Source organism: Podarcis erhardii, assembly GCF_964252035.2.
Source record: "Podarcis erhardii genome assembly, chromosome: 14".
NCBI lineage: Eukaryota > Metazoa > Chordata > Lepidosauria > Squamata > Lacertidae > Podarcis > Podarcis erhardii.
The window spans coordinates 40,224,102-40,244,238 of record NC_138503.1 but is presented as its reverse complement, the minus strand read 5'-3'; the positions used below and the strand labels follow the sequence as shown (position 1 = coordinate 40,244,238).

The 20,137-nt window shown below is 45.3% G+C and overlaps 1 protein-coding gene across 1 annotated transcript in view; it reads right to left on the bottom strand.

Annotated features, from left to right (window-relative positions):
- Window positions 1–13,968: 13,968 nt before the first annotated feature.
- LOC309329074 (BOS complex subunit NOMO1-like) overlaps window positions 13,969–20,137 on the bottom strand; it is a 34,434-nt gene continuing 28,265 nt past the window's right edge. Inside the window, exons 27-31 of the mRNA XM_081839561.1 lie at window positions 17,231–17,341; window positions 16,805–16,906; window positions 15,746–15,865; window positions 14,890–14,982; window positions 13,969–14,413 (exon numbers count right to left, since the gene is read on the bottom strand). Coding sequence (XP_081695687.1) covers window positions 14,282–14,413; window positions 14,890–14,982; window positions 15,746–15,865; window positions 16,805–16,906; window positions 17,231–17,341 — 558 coding nt within the window. The 3' untranslated portion in view covers window positions 13,969–14,281. The remainder of the gene's footprint in view (window positions 14,414–14,889; window positions 14,983–15,745; window positions 15,866–16,804; window positions 16,907–17,230; window positions 17,342–20,137) is intronic.

Sequence of the window (20,137 nt, the reverse complement as noted above, 5' to 3'; positions counted from 1 at the left end):
AGCGTCTTGCGATAACATCCTAGGTGCCAAAAAAAAACCCCCAGTCATTGCGAGACCGAAGATCTCTTTATCTCCAAGATGATTTGTATATTGTGTTTCGTCCTTGCACATACAAATGGCCGCTTTTCTCCCCGTTTGCATTTCCTATCCTCGCCGCAAGGTCATCTCACCATTATCAGGCCCCGTCCCATGATAATGCAGTCGGCAAGGCTTTCCATCCATCCTTCCATACAGATTAGGGAGTGGGGGACATGTGTCACTTGGGAACGTAATTCAATACAAAGGGGAGCGCCTCCACTACATTATCTAGACGTGTGGTGTTTTTAAGCCGCAGTTTTTGATTCGGATCGCTGCCTTGATCATAGCACTGTGCCTTTACTCCTTTGCATAAGGCACCGCTTCATCCAAGCCATAGCAAACTCAATTTGTAATACTTTAATAAGTATTAATACAGATGGAAAATAATACTAGAAGTAGGGGAGGTTTGGACACTATAGTGCCCGAGCACAATTCAAAGTTTTGGTGCTGACCTTTAAAGCCCTAAACGGCCTTGGTCCAGTATACCTGAAGGAGCATCTCCACCTCCATCATTCAGGCGAGACACTGAGGTCCAGCGCCGAGGGCCTTCCGGCCATTCCCTCACTGCGAAAAGCCAACTTACAGGGAACCAGGCAGAGGGCCTTCTCAGTAGTGGCGCCCGCCCTGTGGAACACCCTCCCACCAGATGTCAAAGAGAAAAACAACTACCAGACTTTTAGACGACATCTGAAGGAAGCCCTGTTTAGGGAAGCTTTTAATGTTGAATATATTGTATTCCTTTGGAAGCCGCCCAGAGTGCCTGGGGAAACCCAGCCAGATGGGCGGGGTATAAATAAATAAATTATTATTATTATTATTATTATTATTATTATTATTATTATTATCATCATCATCATCATCATCATTATTATTATGGAGTGATTTGAATACGGTGCAATGGGAGAAAGGGTGGAAAGGAACAAATCAGGGGTAGCTGGCTGGGGGTGGGTATCCTTCCCTGCCCTCAGTGTCCCAAAGTGGTTTTACCTTAAAACCAAGTAAGGACCTCCAATAAATATCTAAAAACATAGCTGTTCAGCTGAAAGGCAGGACTTACAGATCCAAACCAATACAAGTGGTCTCATCATTGGCACCCTTCAAATTAAGATCCAAAAGCCCAGTCAAAACATAAAAGTATTGTTTGACACCTAAAAACAGATGAAGATGGCACCAGGCACCAGGGGTGTCGGTTCTATGGTGCCAATGTGTTTTTGGCTCCTCCCAAATCTATTGGTAGGGAGACGGGCCCCCTCAATGTTGAGTGGGCAGAGGAAGCCGTGCGTGGAACCAAGCATAATGTGGCTTCAGTTTTCGGCTCCTCCTGAGTGCAAGAGAGAAGGCACCTCTGCTGTGCGTGCCTCCCTTGGGAAAGCATTCAACAAGCAGGGGCCACCACTGAAAAGGCCCCATCTTGTGTTGCCACCCTCCAAACCTCCCATGGAGGGGGCATATGAAGAAGGGCCTCAGATGACAATCATATGGTCTGGGTTGGTCGTGAGAGGCGGTTCTTGAAGTACTGGGGTCCTGAGCAACAGAAAAGCTTCACAGGCCAAAACCAGCATTTTGAATAAAGAAGAGGCCTACTGGATCAGGCCAATGGACCATCTAGTCCAGCATCCTGTTCTCACAGTGGCCAACCAGATGCTAGGGGTTTCCTATGGACATCTGGTTGGCTATCGTGAGAACAGAACATTGGATTAGATGAGCCATTGGCCTCTTCTTACATTAACTGAGTCCTTTGCACTCTAGACTTCACTGAAAGCCCTGTTGCAGTGTCCTTTGCACAACAAAAAGCAGCAGAGCAGTACCTTGTGACAAAATAACAGTGATTTATTTTTATATCCTTGGAGCTTCAGAAGTTCTGGTTCAAGGATATATTTCAATGCCCATCTTGTTGCTTCGGCAATTATGATTTTGGTTGTTGGCACCCGTCCGCCTCGAGAGACACTGGAACGGTGCCTCCAGGGATGAAGTGAAACTGCTGTGATAGCAGCACCGAAATCACCTCCCCAGAGCGCAGGCCTGGGCATTGTGTATGGAGATTCTGGGCTGCCCCGGTGACAAGATCGTCCCCCCTGCCCCGGTCAGCCTCTCTGATGTGATCCAAAGGAAAGCAGAGCAATACGTTTGGCACCAGCTTGGCTGCAGGAGTTGCTGGAAGAAGGCATACAAATCGCCACCCAACAGCCTTCTTAGGGACTCCCCTCTGGATTTGTGTCGGGCTTACTCTTTAGCCTTGTCTTCTCCCAAAGATATCCCACAAGGCAGCAGAGGTTGAAGATCAGCACTTCCAGTCTTTCTCCTAGATGGGCTACCTTCCCATGTGTTGACAAGTAAGTCCCATCTACTCCTCATTTCCCTCTACAGCACATGCAGAAACCGCCTTCTTCCATGTTGGACCCATATTGGTCTTAACTTCTCAATCTGCTGGAGCTTGTCTTCACATACAGGGGAAGTCCCTAACTTACCAAGGGTTTGAGATCCCCATTGGCTACCCTCACCAGGTTTAGCCAGTCAGTCGAAGCCATTCCCAGAGGGGTGGCTGCTGTCGCATGCTGACAGGTGACTAGGAGCTACAGGTGAGAGCTGGTTGCAGCTACAGGTGACTAGGAGCTACAGGTGAGAGCTGGTTGCAGGGTAGAGAACCAAAGATGGACAAACTACCCCAGAAAGAGCATGACGTGTGTCCACCGCTAGAGGTACTACCCCTCCTCTAACACCCCATAATAATAACAATCCCCGAAGCAACAGGTCCCTTGGAACATGCCCTTCCTGTTTGAAGCACCCCAACTGGGTTTGAATTAGAACTTTTTTACTCTCCAGGGATGCCTTGGAATAATCAGGCATTGTGATTTGCACAATGGTCACAATAGCCTTTCATTTCCCAGAGATGGGTGGGAAGGGCTTTGAATGTCCCCGGCATTTCACGTCAAACAGCGTGTAGCGCTGCTCTCTTTCAAAACATTCCCATTATCAAAGAATCTATCCACATGTCACCCTATTAGACCGCATTGTGGCTCTAATTTCCTAACATTTTAATGCTTCCAGGTGTTGGACTGAAATAACTAATCTCATTTTTCTGCCTGCTAATGATAGACATTTAGTCCCTTTTTCGGTTTCTGCTTTTTCTTTCTTTTCCCCCCAAAAAGGGGGTGGGTGGGTTGGGGGGAAACGGAGACTTAGATTATCAGCAAATAAAAGACAGCGATTCAAGCACAGAGCCAGCCATTATTAAGCCTTAGATTATCTCCTGCCCCTGCTGCTGCGCACGGTGAGATCCTGACATTTTTTATTGTTATTTCCACAATATGAGCTTCTTTGAAGCAAACGGGGAGCAAGAGCCGATAAAACAATAAGATGCATGGCTTTTATGTAATCCCGCTCCCACTGAACCCCGGTGACAAATGTCCTATTGGCAAGACTGTAATTCAGAGCCACTAAAAATTAATAGGACTGCTGGTGTCAGAGAAAAGTTCAGAGCCAAAAGTGCACCCAGACCTGGAAGAAGAAAGAAAGAAATGGGGGGGACGGGACACCAGCAGCAGGGGAAACCACTCATAATTTGAGGGCAGGCTACATATATATATTGGGACGCGGGTGGCGCTGTGGGTTAAACCACAGAACCTAGCACTTGCCGATCACAAGGTTGGTGATTTGAATCCCTGCGACAGGGTGAGCTCCCATTGCTCTGTCCCAGCTCCTGCCCACCTAGCAGTTTGAAAGCACACCAGTGCAAGTAGATAAATAGGTACCGCTCTGGTGGGAAGGTAAACGGCGTTTCTGTGTGCTGCTCTGGTTCACCAGAAGCGGCTTAGTCATGCTGGTCACATGATCCGGAAGCTGTACGCCGGCTCCCTCAGCCAATAAAGCAAGATGAGTGCTGTAACCCCAGAGTTAGCCACGACTGGACCTAATGGTCAGGGGTCCTTACATATATATTACCCTTGAGGCTGGATTACTGTAATGCATTCTTTGTGGGGCTGCCCTTGGGATGAAGCTACAGCAGGTGGCCAGACTGCTGGTGGGGACTCATGGCTGACAACCATTGCTAAAACATCAACACTTGGAGAAGAGGGGGTTGAACCTAGGACCTTTTGCATGTGGGGCAGATGTGCTACCTGTGAGTCACTCCTATGGCCAGGAAGGAATCAGCTGATCAAGGAGCAGGGATGTGAAACTCTTGTATATATTTGCGAGTTTGCATATTCTTTTTTTAAAGCGTTATTCCCAGTGTCATATCCATTCTGCTTTATTTTGTTTGGAACAAGCCTCTGCGCTGAGAGCAGATAAGATTAATACCGCCTAATCCATGAGAGGATGTAAACTGAAAAGGATATATGAATTCATTTATTTTCATTAAACCAAGACAGCAGGAAAGTGATGTCAGAAGAGAAAGATTAATCTGAAAACAGAATAAACTGGAGGGGTGGGGGGTGGGGAGAGATGAATGCCCTGATTTGGCAAAGCGATTTTGATAGGAGACAGTTAAAACATCGACTTAAATCTAATAGGGCTGAAAGAATTTTGCTAAGGTTCATGCTCAGATGATTCCTTCCCTCCACCTCCGAGTTCAGAAGCGTGGAACTCAATCACTCCTATTTAAATGGATTCAGATGTCCAAGGAAGGTAGACAAAAAGGAAGTTTTCTGGGTGGTTGGAGTCTGGCTTTGCCCCTTCAGACCAAAGGCAGGCACAAACAACTGCGCTTCCTTGTAAATGGCTGCCCAGGAGAAAGCAGCTGTGCTAGGCAGAGACATAGCTTCCCTTAGTCACCTGAACAAAAAACATGACCTGTACCTGAGGAGATGTGGCATGAAGCCCTTGGCTGCCCACCTTTCTCTGAAACGGGGAAAAGTGCCGCTTGGTGTCATGCAGCCCTAGAGGTGTAAGTGTGGCAATTGTTAATTACTTAATTAATCACCTTTCACAAATATGAATCATGGATTGAATCATGGAATTGTAGAGTTGGGAGGGACTATGAGTGTCCTCAGAGTGTCCCCTGAGATTAAGAGTCTCGTGCCCTACTGACTGAGCTATCCCATATCTATCTATCTATCTATCTATCTATCTATCTATCTATCTATCTATCTACCATCTATCTATCGATCTATCGATCTATCGATCTATCGATCTATCGATCTATCGATCTATCTATCTATGGCAGACCAACACGGCTACCTATCTGTATCTATCTATCTATCTATCTATCTATCTATCTATCTATCTATCATCTATCATCTATCTATCATCTATCTATCATCTATCTATCATCTATCTATCTATCTATCTATCTATCTATCATCTATGTACACATACTTTTTTGAAAGATAAAAAGTACATAATTACAAGTGAACAGAGTAAGATAAGGCACTAAAAAGAAAAGAAAAGAAATAGTACTCATGTAGGAAACAAAGCAGAACAACAACAACAACAAAATTTAAACATTACAAGAAAGGGGGTATTGTAGTTAACCAGACTTTAACCCAATACAGTATTTACACATGGGCAAATTCAATGACATTTGGAATTCAGTACTCGGTTATTAAGGTGATGTACCAAATGCAAAACAGCAATGAAAGACCCAGCTGAAAACAGAACAAAAATGACAGCGGGAATGATTAAAAATAAAAACCAGACACACAACCAATACCATACAAAGCAGACATCTGTGACAAAGGCCACACTGTACAGAATTCTTTTTTAAATACATTTTAATTAATCTTTTGACATATCATTTCCAACAGTCATTTAACATACATTCTTATCTTATACAATATTTTAGACTTCCGTCAACTTCCATCAACTACCTCTGAAGATTTTCCACTCTTTATCACTTGATCTGCATTTCTTAATTTCTCTATTACTTTTAAATGTCCTTTACTGATAATTCTCTTCATAGTCTTCCTTGCAATATTTTGCATAGTCCTCCTTACAAAACTTCTTGCAGTCCTACTAGTGTAATCTGTTTATTACAATTGCTTTTCAAATAGTTCAAATATTTACTCCAGTCTTCTAAGACTCTCTGATCCCGCAGGTTTCGAATCCTTCCTGTCCCTTTCAAATCCTCCTGTTTGTCTAATTCTGCATAGTCCATTAATTTCATTTGCCACACGTCTTTTGTCGGTAATTCTTCTTTTTTCCATTTTTGTGCCAATAATATTCTTCACACTGTACAGAATTCTTGGAGGGAAAGAGTGTGTTTCGAATGTGCTTTATTTATATATTTTTAAAAATAATTTTTATTAAGTTTTCCATTTAACAGTCCAATCATATCACATTAATTATTCCAGATTATACCAATACATATCATAAAGTCCAAATATTTTGCCAAATTATATATTTTTGTTGGGGGTTCCCATGCTTCGAGTTCAGTAAGGGTCCAATCATCTCATATTTCTGCTGCTTTTAGTGTTCACCAGCCCCATCTTTCAATCTTCTTTTTGTTATCCTTGTTTCGAATGTGCTTTAAAGGTATAAAGTGCACACAGTCATCTTGCTGAAACAAAAGAAAGTCTTCAACTCTGGAAATGGCAGGTGAGGGGCCAAGCCATGTCCCACTCAGGCCTCTCCACTTGGCCCACAAAGCTGTCTCCACAAGCCACGCCCACTTCCCCTACACCTGGCATCACAGGTGCCAGGCAGGTGAAGACTCAGATGGGCCAAAAGCAGGTCTGCAGTTGATCCTGGGCACTTCCCAAGGGCTGTGTCTGTTGCCTGCATGGTTTGATTTCAACTGGTCACCTGATGTTATTATAATGTCGGGTGACTGGCAGGTGGGTGGCCTCTTTCTGTCCTCTATCCACAATAACATTTGGGAGCGAAGCAAGGCAAGCGAGGAGTGTGGCCTTGGGAGAGTTCTGAGGGCCAGATAAAGCCACATTTGGCCCCAGAACCAAGACTCCCTCCTCCTACTTTAAAGTGACATCTGCACTATATAATAAGAACCCTGAGGGAAAGTGATTTACAATCAACTGGAAGTTTTTCTACACAGTGATACCTTGGGTTGCAAACACCTCAGGTTACAAACACTTCGGATTACAGACTCCGCTAACCTGGAAGTAGTACCTCGGGTTAAGAACTTTACCTCAGGATGAGAACAGAAATTGAGCAGTGGTGGCGCGGTGGCAGCGGGAAGCCCCATTAGCTAAAGTGGTGCTTCAGGTTAAGAACGGTTTCAGGTTAAGAACGGACCTCCGGAACGAATTAAGTTCGTAACCAGAGGTACCACTGCATTCTTAAACACGAAATCTGATGTAATCAACCTGCAGGCGGCAATTGTTTTTCTCATCTCAACGAGGCATTTTCGCCCTCTTAAGGAAGTGGTCTCCTGGAAACATAAAGTCTGAGCAACCAGAAAGGATCAGATTTTCTCTCCCCAGGCACAGCGGCTCAAACCCTCCCGAGTCTTGTTACTCCTCATCTCAAGCGAAACACATTCCCTGTCTTTCTCCAACAACGCCTGCCGACTCTTCAGAAGCAGTTGGAATTGCCAACCCCCAACCTTGTGATTGAGTCCAGGGGGAGAAATTTTGCATCCATAATGCAACAGGTAGCAAACTTATTAAATTGCTTTCCGATATGCTGCCAATTATTTTATCACTTGCAGAAGAGTCTCTACCCTCGAGGCTGTCAGACAAATAAGCCTATCGGAATGAGTCTGATGCCGTCTGAGCTCCTGTTTTACATCTGCAGTGGTTTCTCTCCCCTCGGCTGTTTGAGAAACCAAAGGGGCGAACGAAAAGACAAAACCTTTTACAAACAAACAAGTGGATGGGAAGAGTCATATCCTGCTCTTCACACGCAGGATAATGGGTACCATGGAGACACAGCCTAGTCTTCATATTGAGACCTAATTCAAGGACAGTCTTTGAGCATAACTGTCACACAAGAGGCTCGAGGTTGCATTAATGTTCAAATTTGTAGCGAGATCAGCTGTTCAGCGAAATGGTGACATCCAGGAGCGCGATTAAATTTGGGGGCTGAAATGAAAGAGGTAAAGGGAAATGAACATTCTGGTTACAGAAAGCGCAAAGATATCCAAGCATTCCAAAGTAGAAAGGGACATTTCGGAAGCAACCTTTTTGATGCATCGAAAAGCTGTGACTGGATTCTGACATGTGGTTGCCGCCTCTCCAGATTGCTTGTGGGGTGGGAATCTAATTGAGACCATCGGTGGAAAATTAAGAATGACATTATTGCCCCATCAGTATCAGTGGCCCATCTAGTCCAGCATCCTATTCTCTCAGTGGCCAAACATATTGGAAATCTACAAGCAGGATCTGCCACACTTGTGATTCTACAATTCTATGATTCCCAGCAACTGCAGTTCGAAGGCATCGTGCCTCTGACAAAGGAGGCAGCACATAGCCATCAGAGGAGCATATCCACTCCTACCGAGCCGGAACTGGTCTGTGACAGTAATAATAACATTCAATTCACTCCTATCGTCCAGCTCGGAGACTGAGATCCAGCTCCGAGGGCCTTCTGGCTGTTCCCTCATTGGGAGAAGTGTAGCTACAGGGAACCAGGCAGAGGGCCTTCTCGGTAGTGGCACCCTCCTTGTGGAACGCCCTCCCATCAAAAGTCAAAGAAATGAGAAACTATATAACAGGCATCACCAAACTCAGCCCTCCAGATGTTTTGGGACTACAATTCCCATCATCCCTGACCACTGGTCCTGTTAGCTAGGGATGATGGGAGTTATAGTCCCAAACATCTGGAGGGCTGAGTTTGGGGATGCCCGCTATATAACCTTTAGAAGCCTTCTGAAGGCAGCCCTGTATAGGGAAGCTTTTTAAGGTTTAATGTTTTATATGTGTTGGAAGCCACCCATAGTGGACAACCCAGTCAGATGGGCAGGGTACAAAAAATATATTGTCATCGTTGTGAGTAGCCTTTCATTAGCGTTAACCTCCATGATTTCTCTAATCCTCTTTTAAAGCTATACAAGTTAGTGCCTCTTGTGAAAGCGAATTCCTTAGTTTAAGTATGTGCTGTGTCTGTCGTGAATCTTTCAACATTCATCTTTGTTGGATGTCCCTTAGTTCTAGTGTGATGAAAGTGAAAAAACTTTGCCCCATGCTGCACCTGACAAGCCAAAGTATCAGACCTAATTCTATAGCACAATGCCCTGAAAGGGATATACCAAAAGTTGACCAACCATTCGGCCCTCGGTTTCCTAGCCATGAGCATCTAACAAATTTCTATCCCTGTTTCTGCCCATGAAACAAGCACTGTCTAGATTGCTGTCATTTCAGTGTGCTTCCTCCATCTGTATCGCAAAGAGAGAAAAGTCGGTGGTTTTCCATGGTTGTCAAACTGATCTCTCTCCAGAACAGAAAGGAGTTGATTTCCTTCCCATGAGAACACAACTGTGCTCTGATTGAAAGCAAACCTCACTCCTTGCTTTTTTTTTTTTAAGGGGGGAATAAATTCCCAGTCAGAGAAAGTGTCTAATTTTAATTTGCTATGCACCGACAATTGACTTCATGCTGCAATTTAATGCATGTGAAGTTTTATTATAATTTACCAGGCAAAAAAGTAAACCAGAATCGAGCTCTTCATTCCAATGTCTCATTAGCATGGCTCTTCCTTCAAAGTTCACATGTTTGGAATTATAGAGATTGTTTGGTTTATTAATTAATATTTATTCATCATCATTGTCATCTCTGCAAATAAGGGTTTGCAAAGTTTAGTAAAGAAGGAGAAAAACAAGCAGCTCAGGAACAGAGGAAGCTGCCATATTCCAAGTGAGACACTGATCCATTTAGCTCAGTATTGTCCACATTCACTCTCCAGGTTTTCAGACTGATGTTTCTCCCAGTCGTTACTGGAGAGACTGGAGACTGAACCTGGGACCTTTTGCACTCAAAGCAGGTGCTGTACCACTGAGCTATGGCTCTTCCATAGCTTATAGAACCACCCCTATACATGTTTACTCATAAGTAACTCCTGCCCTTTTCAACAAGGCTTACCCCTGGGCAAGTGTACACATGACTGTGATTTTATACCAACACTGTAATGGAGATCTGCATTAAATGTTGCAAAGCACCCCTAATTATTATTGTTGTTGTTGTGTGGTTATAAGATTATTGCAAGATCTAATAACGGTGGCATGTTAGGCAGGGTGTGGTTGTGACAACCATGAAGGAACTGAGCATTTCTGTATTTGCCAGCACACTAATGGGCACCATTTGATCTGTTATGAGGAAACAGACGACACTATAAACACTGAAAACCAGTAGGTGCAGACCTTTGGAAATGAGCAGGAAATAAATATTTGCCTATTAGGAAGGTAATTCTCCCTCTCCTCCTCCAGAGCAGGCGAAAGACATACAGTTTTCCTGCGGATGAATGCTGCTGTTTTGCCCAGGAGGATTTTGCGATGAACATGTAAATTAAGCCTCGTGTTTAATGGCAGGAGAGGGTGATCCATGAACTGCTTCCTCCCCTGCTTTCAATTCACGTGAGTCCATTTATGCTATAAGGAAAAGAACCCTAGGAATTTGCAAGAGGCTTTTTCCCAGTAGGCCTTTGGCTTAGAAGCAGAAATCTTAACAAATCCCACTAACAGAGCATTCGGGGAAGGGGCAGAATGTTGATAGCCAAGCAGCCTATACTGAATCGGAGAACTTTAAGAGAGGATTAGGCAAATTCGCAGAGGATGAGGCTAACCGTGGTTACCAGCCATTGTAGCTAGGCGCTACCTCCGCAGTCTGAGGAGAAATGGTTATGTTTTGCTTCTGCTGTAAGAGTCCATATGTCTCTGAAGGCCAGTTAAGGGGAATCACAGGTGAGGCAAGGACCCATCGTGTCTCTTGAGTGACTGGATGGGAGTCAGAGAACAGTGTGTGGAGAAAGCAGACTCTCCAAGAGTCCCTGTTTTCCAGGGACAGTCTCAGATTTACAGAAGCCGTCGCAGTTTCTTATTTGATCCCGGAATGTCCCGCCTTTCCTTAGGACGTCCCTGTTTTCATTGGAGAAATATTGGAGGGTATGGAGTTATGTGACCCCCCGAGCCAAAGAGATAAGTAACTAGACAACCTTTAGAAGACATCTGAAGGCAGTCGTGAATACAGTGGTGCCTCGCAAGACGAAAATAATTCGTTCCGCGAGTCTCTTCGTCTTGCGTTTTTTCCGTCTTGCGAAGCACGGCTATTAGCGGCTTAGCGGCTATTAGCAGCTTAGCGGCTTAGCAAAAGGGGGGGAAAGGGAAAAAACTCGCAAGAACTCGCAAGACGTTTTCGTCTTGCAAAGCAAGCCCATAGGGAAATTCGTCTTGCGAAGCACCTCAAAAACGGAAAACTCTTTTGTCTAGCGAGTTTTTCGTCTTGCGAGTTTTTCGTCTTGCGGGGCACCACTGTAGGGAAGTTTTTTAATGTTTTATCTATGTTGAAAGTCACCCAGGATATAAGAAAATTAAAAAATCATCATCATTCCCTATTCTAGTACTTCCCTTTATAATAATAATAATAATAATAATAATAATAATAATAATAATAATAATATATTTATACCCTGCCCATCTGGCTGGGTTTCCCCAGCCACTCCAACCGAATATTAAAAACAATACAGCGTCAGACATTAAAAACTTCCCTAAACAGGGCCGCCTTCAGTTGTCTTTTAAAAGTAAAAGAGTTGTTTATTGCCTTGACACCAGAGAAGGTAATATTGCCTTTCATCAGAGAAATGTTGGCAGGTATGAGGAAGTCTCCTACCCTACAAAGGTAATAGTTAACACTTGTTGCTCCACCCATTTTGGCCACTGCCCCCACCCGCCAGTAGCATGTGGCCCTCAGAAGGTTGCCTAGAAAGGAATGCAGCCCTCAGGCTAGAAAATGTTCCCCACCTAGAGGGCTAGAGACATGGCAGGCATTTTGATGGGATTCTGCTGTTGATTTGAAGCAGACTGTCCTTGCCTCTCACAAGAAGACTGTCCTCCCTAAAGCAGGGCACACGGCCACCTCGTTACAAATTAGAATCAAGCGCTTTGGGGCCAGTGACACAGACACATTTCCTCTGGATAAATGCCGTCTCCTTTTCGGTCCACATGAGCTCCGCTATCTTTGATTACTAATTCACTTGCTTGTAAGACTTTCATTGCGCAAATGATAACCGATACCAACACCATTGTTACTTAGCAACCTGAACAGTGCTTTGGATATTTCATTTTTTTAAAAATAATGATGTTGTTTTTTTAAAAACAAAAAACACCACAGCACTTAATCTATCATCTGTCTAATAAAAAGGACATATTATGAATCAAACATGAATCATCTGCTATAACCAGCTTGTAAACATTCGGTATTAATGATCCCTTTCATTCACAAGTCAATTCTGAAACGCCTGGAGTGTTGTACTACGACAATCAATTTCCTCCTCACAAAGTGAGAGGGAAGACAGCCGTAGGGGGAAGAATTGGGGGCAGTAAAACACCAATAGCCACTTTTGCAGGGAGCCTGATCTGTGTAGCCTCAGGGTGGGGAACTTTGGGCCCAAGTGGACCCTGGCCAGCCACACACCCTCTCCCCAGAGAATGCACCCCTCGAGTGGTTTTGCCTGGCTGGGATGTATTTCTGGAAACTCCGATAGTGTCTCTCTGGCTTGTCTGAATGGAAGATAATACAAAGATGACACTAATGTCGTGCCCCCATTTGCCTCTGGTCCTGCTCAGGATCCTGAATGGGAGTCCCCTATGGCTGCCCAGAGGGGACCATGGTCCTTGCGAGAGCTTCCCCATCCTTGCTGTAGCCTATAAGGGAGAGATAAGACCACTGACGCTTCTCCCATCCAACAGTTGCATTTGCAAAGGCAAATTTCTAGTTGTGACATCTTTTTGCTCCACTGGACAGGCTACATCGGGTACGTTCCTCTTTTTAACTGACTATACATAGAACTGACATATTTTTGATGGATAGTTCAGTTGGTAAAGCATGAGACTCTAAATCTCAGGGTTGTGGGTTCAAGATTTCTGCACTGCGGGGGGTTGGATTAGATGACCCCCATGGTCCCTCCAACTATACTATTTTATGTCAGCTGGAAGAGAAAAAAAACCCTCACGAAGGCATGGTTGTCCCAACCATGTTGCTCTTAATTATTGGCTCCGTCTAAATTTAAATCCACTAAGGTCTACTGCCCTTAGTGACACAAGACCCCCATAAAAGTGCGTGGTTTAAAACTGTGCACCAAAAACTCCTCTCCTGCGGACTCCACCCACATCAGCTTCTCATGACAGGCTTTATTAAAGCAAAGGGGCTAATTGGACAGCATCTGAAGGTCTTGGAGCAACAGAACAATCTGGCCCAACCATGTTGAAGCCTTCAAGCATGTGCAGCGTCAACAGACGGCTACACATCTGCACAGGCATCCTGCGGTGGAACCAGCAGCATGCCCAGGAGCACATGGTGGAGCAGTGGCAGTGTTCACCTGACCTCCTGACAGACCATATGCTTCTTTCTTATCATGAAGGAGAAGGGGAGGTCAGCGTGGTGCTAAGGTACCAGCAGGAGTGCTAGATGGGTTCAGCCGGTGTGTTTGCACCACACTGCACCAATCTCCTTTTCCCCCTTCGAATCAAGCAGCAGTGGCAGCAACCCCATGATCAGGTTTCCTGCTTGGCAGGGGGTTGGACTCGATGGTCCTTGTGGTCTCTTCCAACTCTATGATTCTATGATTCTAGGTGAGCACCACCATCCCAATATGGCCACCAATGCTGAGCTTGCCTGTGCTGGAGTCCACTGCAATCATGCAAACAGGACTGCGTTTGTTTTAGTATGTTATCCTTAAGTACGTTTTGTTCTTAGGATGGAGAAGGGGAAGGGCGTGCAGAGTTTAAGTGAAATGACACAACACCAAGGTTTGAAAAGGTAAAATATTAAAACTGAAACCAAATTTAACAGCCTGGGAGGCGAAATCAGGTTTTATTGGCTGCCATTCTTGTAAAACCGAGGAAAAATATAATAAGGTGTTATCTCCAACAATAAGTTCCCCCCGCAACTGCCTCCAGTGAGGATGATGTTCTCCGTATCAAAATCCTGTTGGTTCATCGTCACTGTTTTTTTTAAAAAGCAACTGTGATATTCCATCTGGGATGGAACCCTAATGTAAACAAATGCCTTCCTCAGGTCCCAGGATTCAGTCCTGTTTAGGAGCTACGCTGGTCGAAAACGCCAGGACTCTAGCAATGACAGGAGCTCTTTTCACCTCATGTCCGCCTCATCTTCTGCTTCTTGGCTTGCCTCTTCATGTCCTCAAGGCTCCCTGCGTCAGAACCTGCCTGCCCCAGCGTCCGCACCCCTTGGAGACGGCTGGTTAGCTGGAGCAGCAGGGGGATCAGCTGTAGAGGGGGCAGAAAAATGCAGATAAGCATGATGGACCCTTACAGCAATAACGGCATAATATAATCATTAAAGACAGGGTGAGGAAACCTCTTTTTTTTTCTTCAGCCCAAGAGTCACATTTCCTGCTGAGCAGGGGATATGTGTCAGCAATGGGTGGGGACAAAGGAGACAAATTTTACCTTTGCTCAACAGACTAGTTTCTGCACCCAATGACAGCCCTTCTCTTCTCTACCCTCCCATCTAGGCAAGTGAGGGGCATTAACAAACTTCAAGGACTTATTCCAGTCAGGCAATGCCACTTTAGCATGGTGCCAAACGAGGCTGGTGAGGCGTATGACCTGGGGAAAGTGGGGGGGGGGTGGTCTGGGGAGAGTTCCCAAGCCACAGACAGAGAAGGCTAGAGAGGCCACATTTGGCTCCTGAAAAAAAGAGTAACACTACTTACACTTACACACAGAGAGAGACATTTTACCTTATCATGGTTGTAACCAGCTAACAGGAGCAGCAGCGTTAATGGCAGGGCGATGTAAGATCCTTGCGCAATATCCTGCTCAGGCAGCTTTCTCTGCAAACAACAAGTCAAAGGTGCGTGGCTGTTAGTTCCTACAGAACACTCTTAGTACGATTCGTCCCTTTGTTTAAAAAATAAATTTTAAAAAAGGTATTGTGTAGCAGTTTTCCTCCCTCCCAAAGTGTGATTGCCCTTTCGAGTAGCCTTTCCCAGTCTTTGGTCTGTCCATGTTTTTAGTCCTTTCATCCCTGACCACTGGCCCTGCCACTTAGGGGTGATGGGAGCTGTAGGTAGTCCAACAACATCTGGGAACCAAAGGTTGGGAAAGGCTGCTTTGGAGTTTTGTTGCGGTTGCTCAATGGAAAGGTCAAGAAGTATGTGCTTGACAGCCATTGCTCCTCTTCCCCTGAAATGCACACTTGCAGGGCAGTTGCTTAATTTCATCATCAACATTATCCATTTTGGAAAGCTGCTTGTTTGCTATGTATTGGGACGCATCTTAAGATATTGTAACAAAATGTTGCATGATGCTTTCGGAGATCGAGGAGCAAGTTTTCATTTATTTTGGATATGATCGGATTTCATTTTGAATCCACTGTTTTGAAACTTTTGGGTGGGGGGGCAGCGGTTTCTTTGAATTGAACCAGGTACCTGGCTGTTAGATCACTTATAAAGCGCCAAAAATCTTCCCTTGGAAACAAAGCAAGACCCAACTTTATTGAGAGCTAGGAAAGCAGAAGAGCTGGAAATGAAAAGGAAGCCCCAACAGAACTTTTCCTTGCGCGTTTGCAGAATAGGCTGGCCAGAAGATGCTTACCGTAGGATTGAAAACCAAGGTGATGTGTTTATGGTACCCAAGGGTGGTGAATGAAACTTGAGGCAAGGTGTAGTCGTATTGGGACCTGGAAAGTGTCGAGTCCAAAAGTACCACATAATTCTGCCAATGAAAGAACAGGAGGAAACTGCTAGCATTCAGTTTGGGGGGGGGGTGTAATACCCAGCCATGAGGGGCAAGCAAACAGGTTGTGGTGAGAGTTGGCAAGGAGAGAAGATCCCATTCTGCAGCTCCCCAAAACCTGGAGCCTGCATCGCTTGCATTCCCAACCTTGAGTTAATGGGCCCGCAAGATAAATGCCACAAAGCTGAACAGGAGAACCAGGATCTTCCAATTTGTCTGTGCACTTGGCCCTAAGTCATGGGTCTTCAATCAGTCTGTCAGGACGCCCAGTTGGCTCCACAAAGCCATCCCAGACGGGTCACGGTAAAGCTGTTGTTGCCAAATGGGACTCCGGCTACAGCTAACCAAACCAAAAAGGCACTCCCTGTGGCGTCTGGGCTAGACACATTCTTCTGATGAGAAACTCATTTCATCTATTTCTACGAGTGCTGCAAAGCGGCAAGAGACTTTTACAACCAGAAATATATTTCTGGCTAATCCTACAGTAATGTGTGTAGCCAGGGAGTTCTCTACGTAGCAGGGATAGAAGCGTCCACTGAGGTGGGAAGCTTGGTTGTGTAGCATTTGCCATCTTGAGTCTTGTTTTTGGAAAAACCCCAAATCACTGGTTTTCAATAGCTTCTCCGTCGTTTGGCTAGGGAGAAGTGTAAAAGACGTCTGGTTTTCATTTAGTAGCAATGCTAGGGCACTACGGAAATGGCTCTGTGAACTGCTATTTGAGGATTAATAATGTGCCTTATTTGCACTATTAGGTATAAATCAAAAGTGAGTATGTGAAAGTAGGCCCCGTGCTGCAGGCTTGTGAGTCAGAGGTGGGCCTTGGGTCTGGACCAGTTGAAGACCACTGGTGTTGACAGTGCTGAGCTAAATGAACCAGCACTTTCTGATCTTCCTACGCAGAAGGAAGGAAAATAATACCTCTCTGTCCCGGAGCAATGGTGGAAAGTGGAAGAACAGAGACTGGCCTAGCGAGACAGTGTGAACTGGGTTGTCAAGGTTCTCACTTTTGTAAAGCTTCACCTGTGAGGGGAGAAGACAGAGAAAAAGGCATACGGCCTTTACTGGGATGGTTAAGATGGCGGCAATCTCATCCCCCTCCTCAGTTCTGTCTCTTCCCAAGCCCCTTTGGCTCTAACTGCAGAGTTGCTAATGTGGTACCCATGGGCACCAGGGCCCCTGCCAGTACCTCTTCTGGTGCCCACAAAAGGCCCCAGAAAATATCCCCTCAAAAATTCACAATGCACAAGAATGAAGAGGGATTGCCTTTAATAAATCCATGCCCGGGGGTGGGGTGGGGTGTCACACTGAGGAATCTCAAAAACAACTGGAAAGAGGTGCACTCACCCATAAGGTAGGCAGATGCTCCGAGGAAGTGATCACATTGCCACTCAGATCAAATTGGTTAATTTGGCGGAAAGCGATGATATTCACGTTCTCAATGTCATTGCTGCCAACCTACAATATGGAAGGTGGGGTGGGGGGGAAGGTTCCTTTAACACCGGCCAGATGGAAGGCTTCGGATTAAATATGCTGCTCATATCAGCTCTCTGATCAGCTCCCTCGGCCGTAAAAATGAACATTCATGCTGCATTTCAGGCACTGCTGAAAAATATGTCCTCCTTCGTGTATGGAGGGGGGGGGGGAAGGGCCATGCACAAATCAGCTTTTTGGAGAAGAACCGGGTATGAGTTCCCTGAAATGTATTCCTCAAATTCAACTCCTAAAACCAAAATAAGGAATTAGGCAGCAACTGTCGGTGATTTCCCCACCTCTGATTCCATCACAAGAGGGCTGTGATTTAGAATGCCAAAGTGAAAGCACGATACTCCCTTAATGCTAGAACCCAGGAAGATAAACTATATGATTGTCTGTGATCATACAATAGTAGTTGTTCACGGAGACCATGAAGTATAGAATTTGCTATTGCTGGACTTGGTGATTGTCACCAACGTGGATGTCTTTTAAAGGGCATTGATTCATGGAGAAGAGGCCTACCAGTGGCCGTTAGCCACAATGGCTACACAGGAAGATGGCTTAACATGACAGCAGATTAGTCCACCTGGGACAGTCTTGTCCACATGGGCTGGCAGAGGGTTTCACAGAATGGGGTGTCTCCCAGCCCTACCTGGAGATTCAACTTGGGACCTTCTTAGATGAGAAGAGCAACTGCTGGAACAGGCCAACCAGGTGCCTGTAGGAAGGCTGTAACCAAGATGTCTGTGCAACAGCGCTCTCCCTGCTTGTGACGCCCCACAGGTGGTTTTCAGAGGCACAGTGACTCTTGAGACAGAACTTTCGTCACCATGGCTAGTGGATACCAGCAGGCTCAGCCTCCCTAAATCTGTCTAATCCTTTTCTAAAGTGATACGAATCGGTGGCCATCGCTGCATCACGCGGGAGCGAATTTCAAAACTGCTGCAACACACCTTGAGACAGCAGGGAGGAGGAGGATATAAACAGAACATCGATTTCATCTCCCTCTGCCAGAACGGGTAATTTTTTAGACCAGAGGTCCCCCAACCTCTGCTCATGGGTTATGGGTGGAGAAGGGAGAATCAAATCCTCTTGCCCACTTTTGCCATGCACGATAAACCATTTTATAAACCTTGTGTCTCCCCCTCCTCCCCCCTGAGCTGCCTTTCCCCCCAAAACCAAAAAAGAAGATCCCAAACGGCCTCAGTTCGAAGATAATAATTTTATTATTTATAACCCACCCAAATGACTGGGTTGCCCCAGCCACTCTGGGCAACTTCCAACAAATATAAACGCCTAATAAAACATCAAACATTAAAAACTTCCATATACAGAGCTGCCTTCCAAAAGTTGTATAGTTATTTATCTCTGATGCTCTGATCTATTCTGCCTGCGCCTTATTCCTTACTCAGTGGGCCTCTGCAAATGACTAGCTTCCCAAACAGTGATTATAAATGGTCTGTATAATTCCTGATGTTTCTCCCTCTCTCTCTTTTTTTATGGTCTGAAAACTCTGCATGAAACTAAATAGACCATGAATCCAGTAGTCCAAAAACTGTCTTGTTGCTTGACCAGGCTGAACAGAAGCCTCTTGCATGGAAAAACTGTTTGGATGCAGAAATACAGTCCTTCCTTACTAGTGACCTGTGAAACCATCTCCCCCGCCCCTGTCCTTTGGTGCCCATTTAAGCTGGCTTCTGTGGAGTGGCCTTATTACCCCAGTTAAGTAGATGCTGGGAGAGGATTCTGTCCACTGTAGCAAAAGCAGAGCCCGGAATTCACTCAGGGTCTAAGGTCAGGCTTCCCCAACCTGGTGCCCTCCAGATGTTGGTGGACACTTGAGTGTATCCAGCCCAGCCAGTGTGGCCGATTGTCAGGGATGAGAATGGCTGGGAATCCAAAGCGATTTGGGTTGTAGGCAACTAGGTTTTAACTCAAGAGTTATGCCCACTGATATGACTGGACCTTAGTCGTCTTTATTCCTTTCAATGGGTTTATGTGGAATAGCCCTGGATACAATGCTTTGAAGTCGTCCAGGCCCCATCCACACTGAATGTTTAAAACAGTATCATAACACTTTAAACTACTTTGGCTTCCCTGCAAAGAATCCTGGAAGTGCAGTTTGGGAAGAGTGCTGAGAGATGTTAGGAGATCTCCTATTCCCCTGACAAGAGTTACAATTCCTGGAATAGTTTATCAATCCCTCTTCCCAGTGAACTGTGGTGTGATTCTGCTTTAAATTTAATAGTGCAGATAGGGCCCCAGTTGCTGCTCAGGACAACTGTGGAGAGAGCTGTCTCCTTCATGCCCTATTCATGGGCTTCCTAGTGGCTGGCCACTAAGGAGGAAACAGGTTCCTGGGTTAGATGAAACTTTGGCACGGCATACGTTCTTACATTCTTGTTAACCGTGACAGCTGAGCAAAACCTCCAGATTTAGGGGCAATGTACCTTGGAATGCCAGTTGATGGAGGACAAACAAGGGAGTGAGCTATCCCCTCCATGTCCAGCTTTTGGGATTCCAGAAATCTGTGAAGTAAGGTGTTGGAGTAGACAGACCAAATTCTGATCTAGCTAGGCTTTTCTTATGCTCCTAACTGAAGGATTCCATGTGCCATGTGCACAGAACAGCAGGTGAACAAGGTGTTAAATTTAAAGGTGGGAGAATCACAGCATACACACATACACACACACACACACACACACACACACACACACACACACACACACGAAACTGGTAGTAGCAGAAAACCGGCTTCAAAGTGAGTGAGTAACGTCT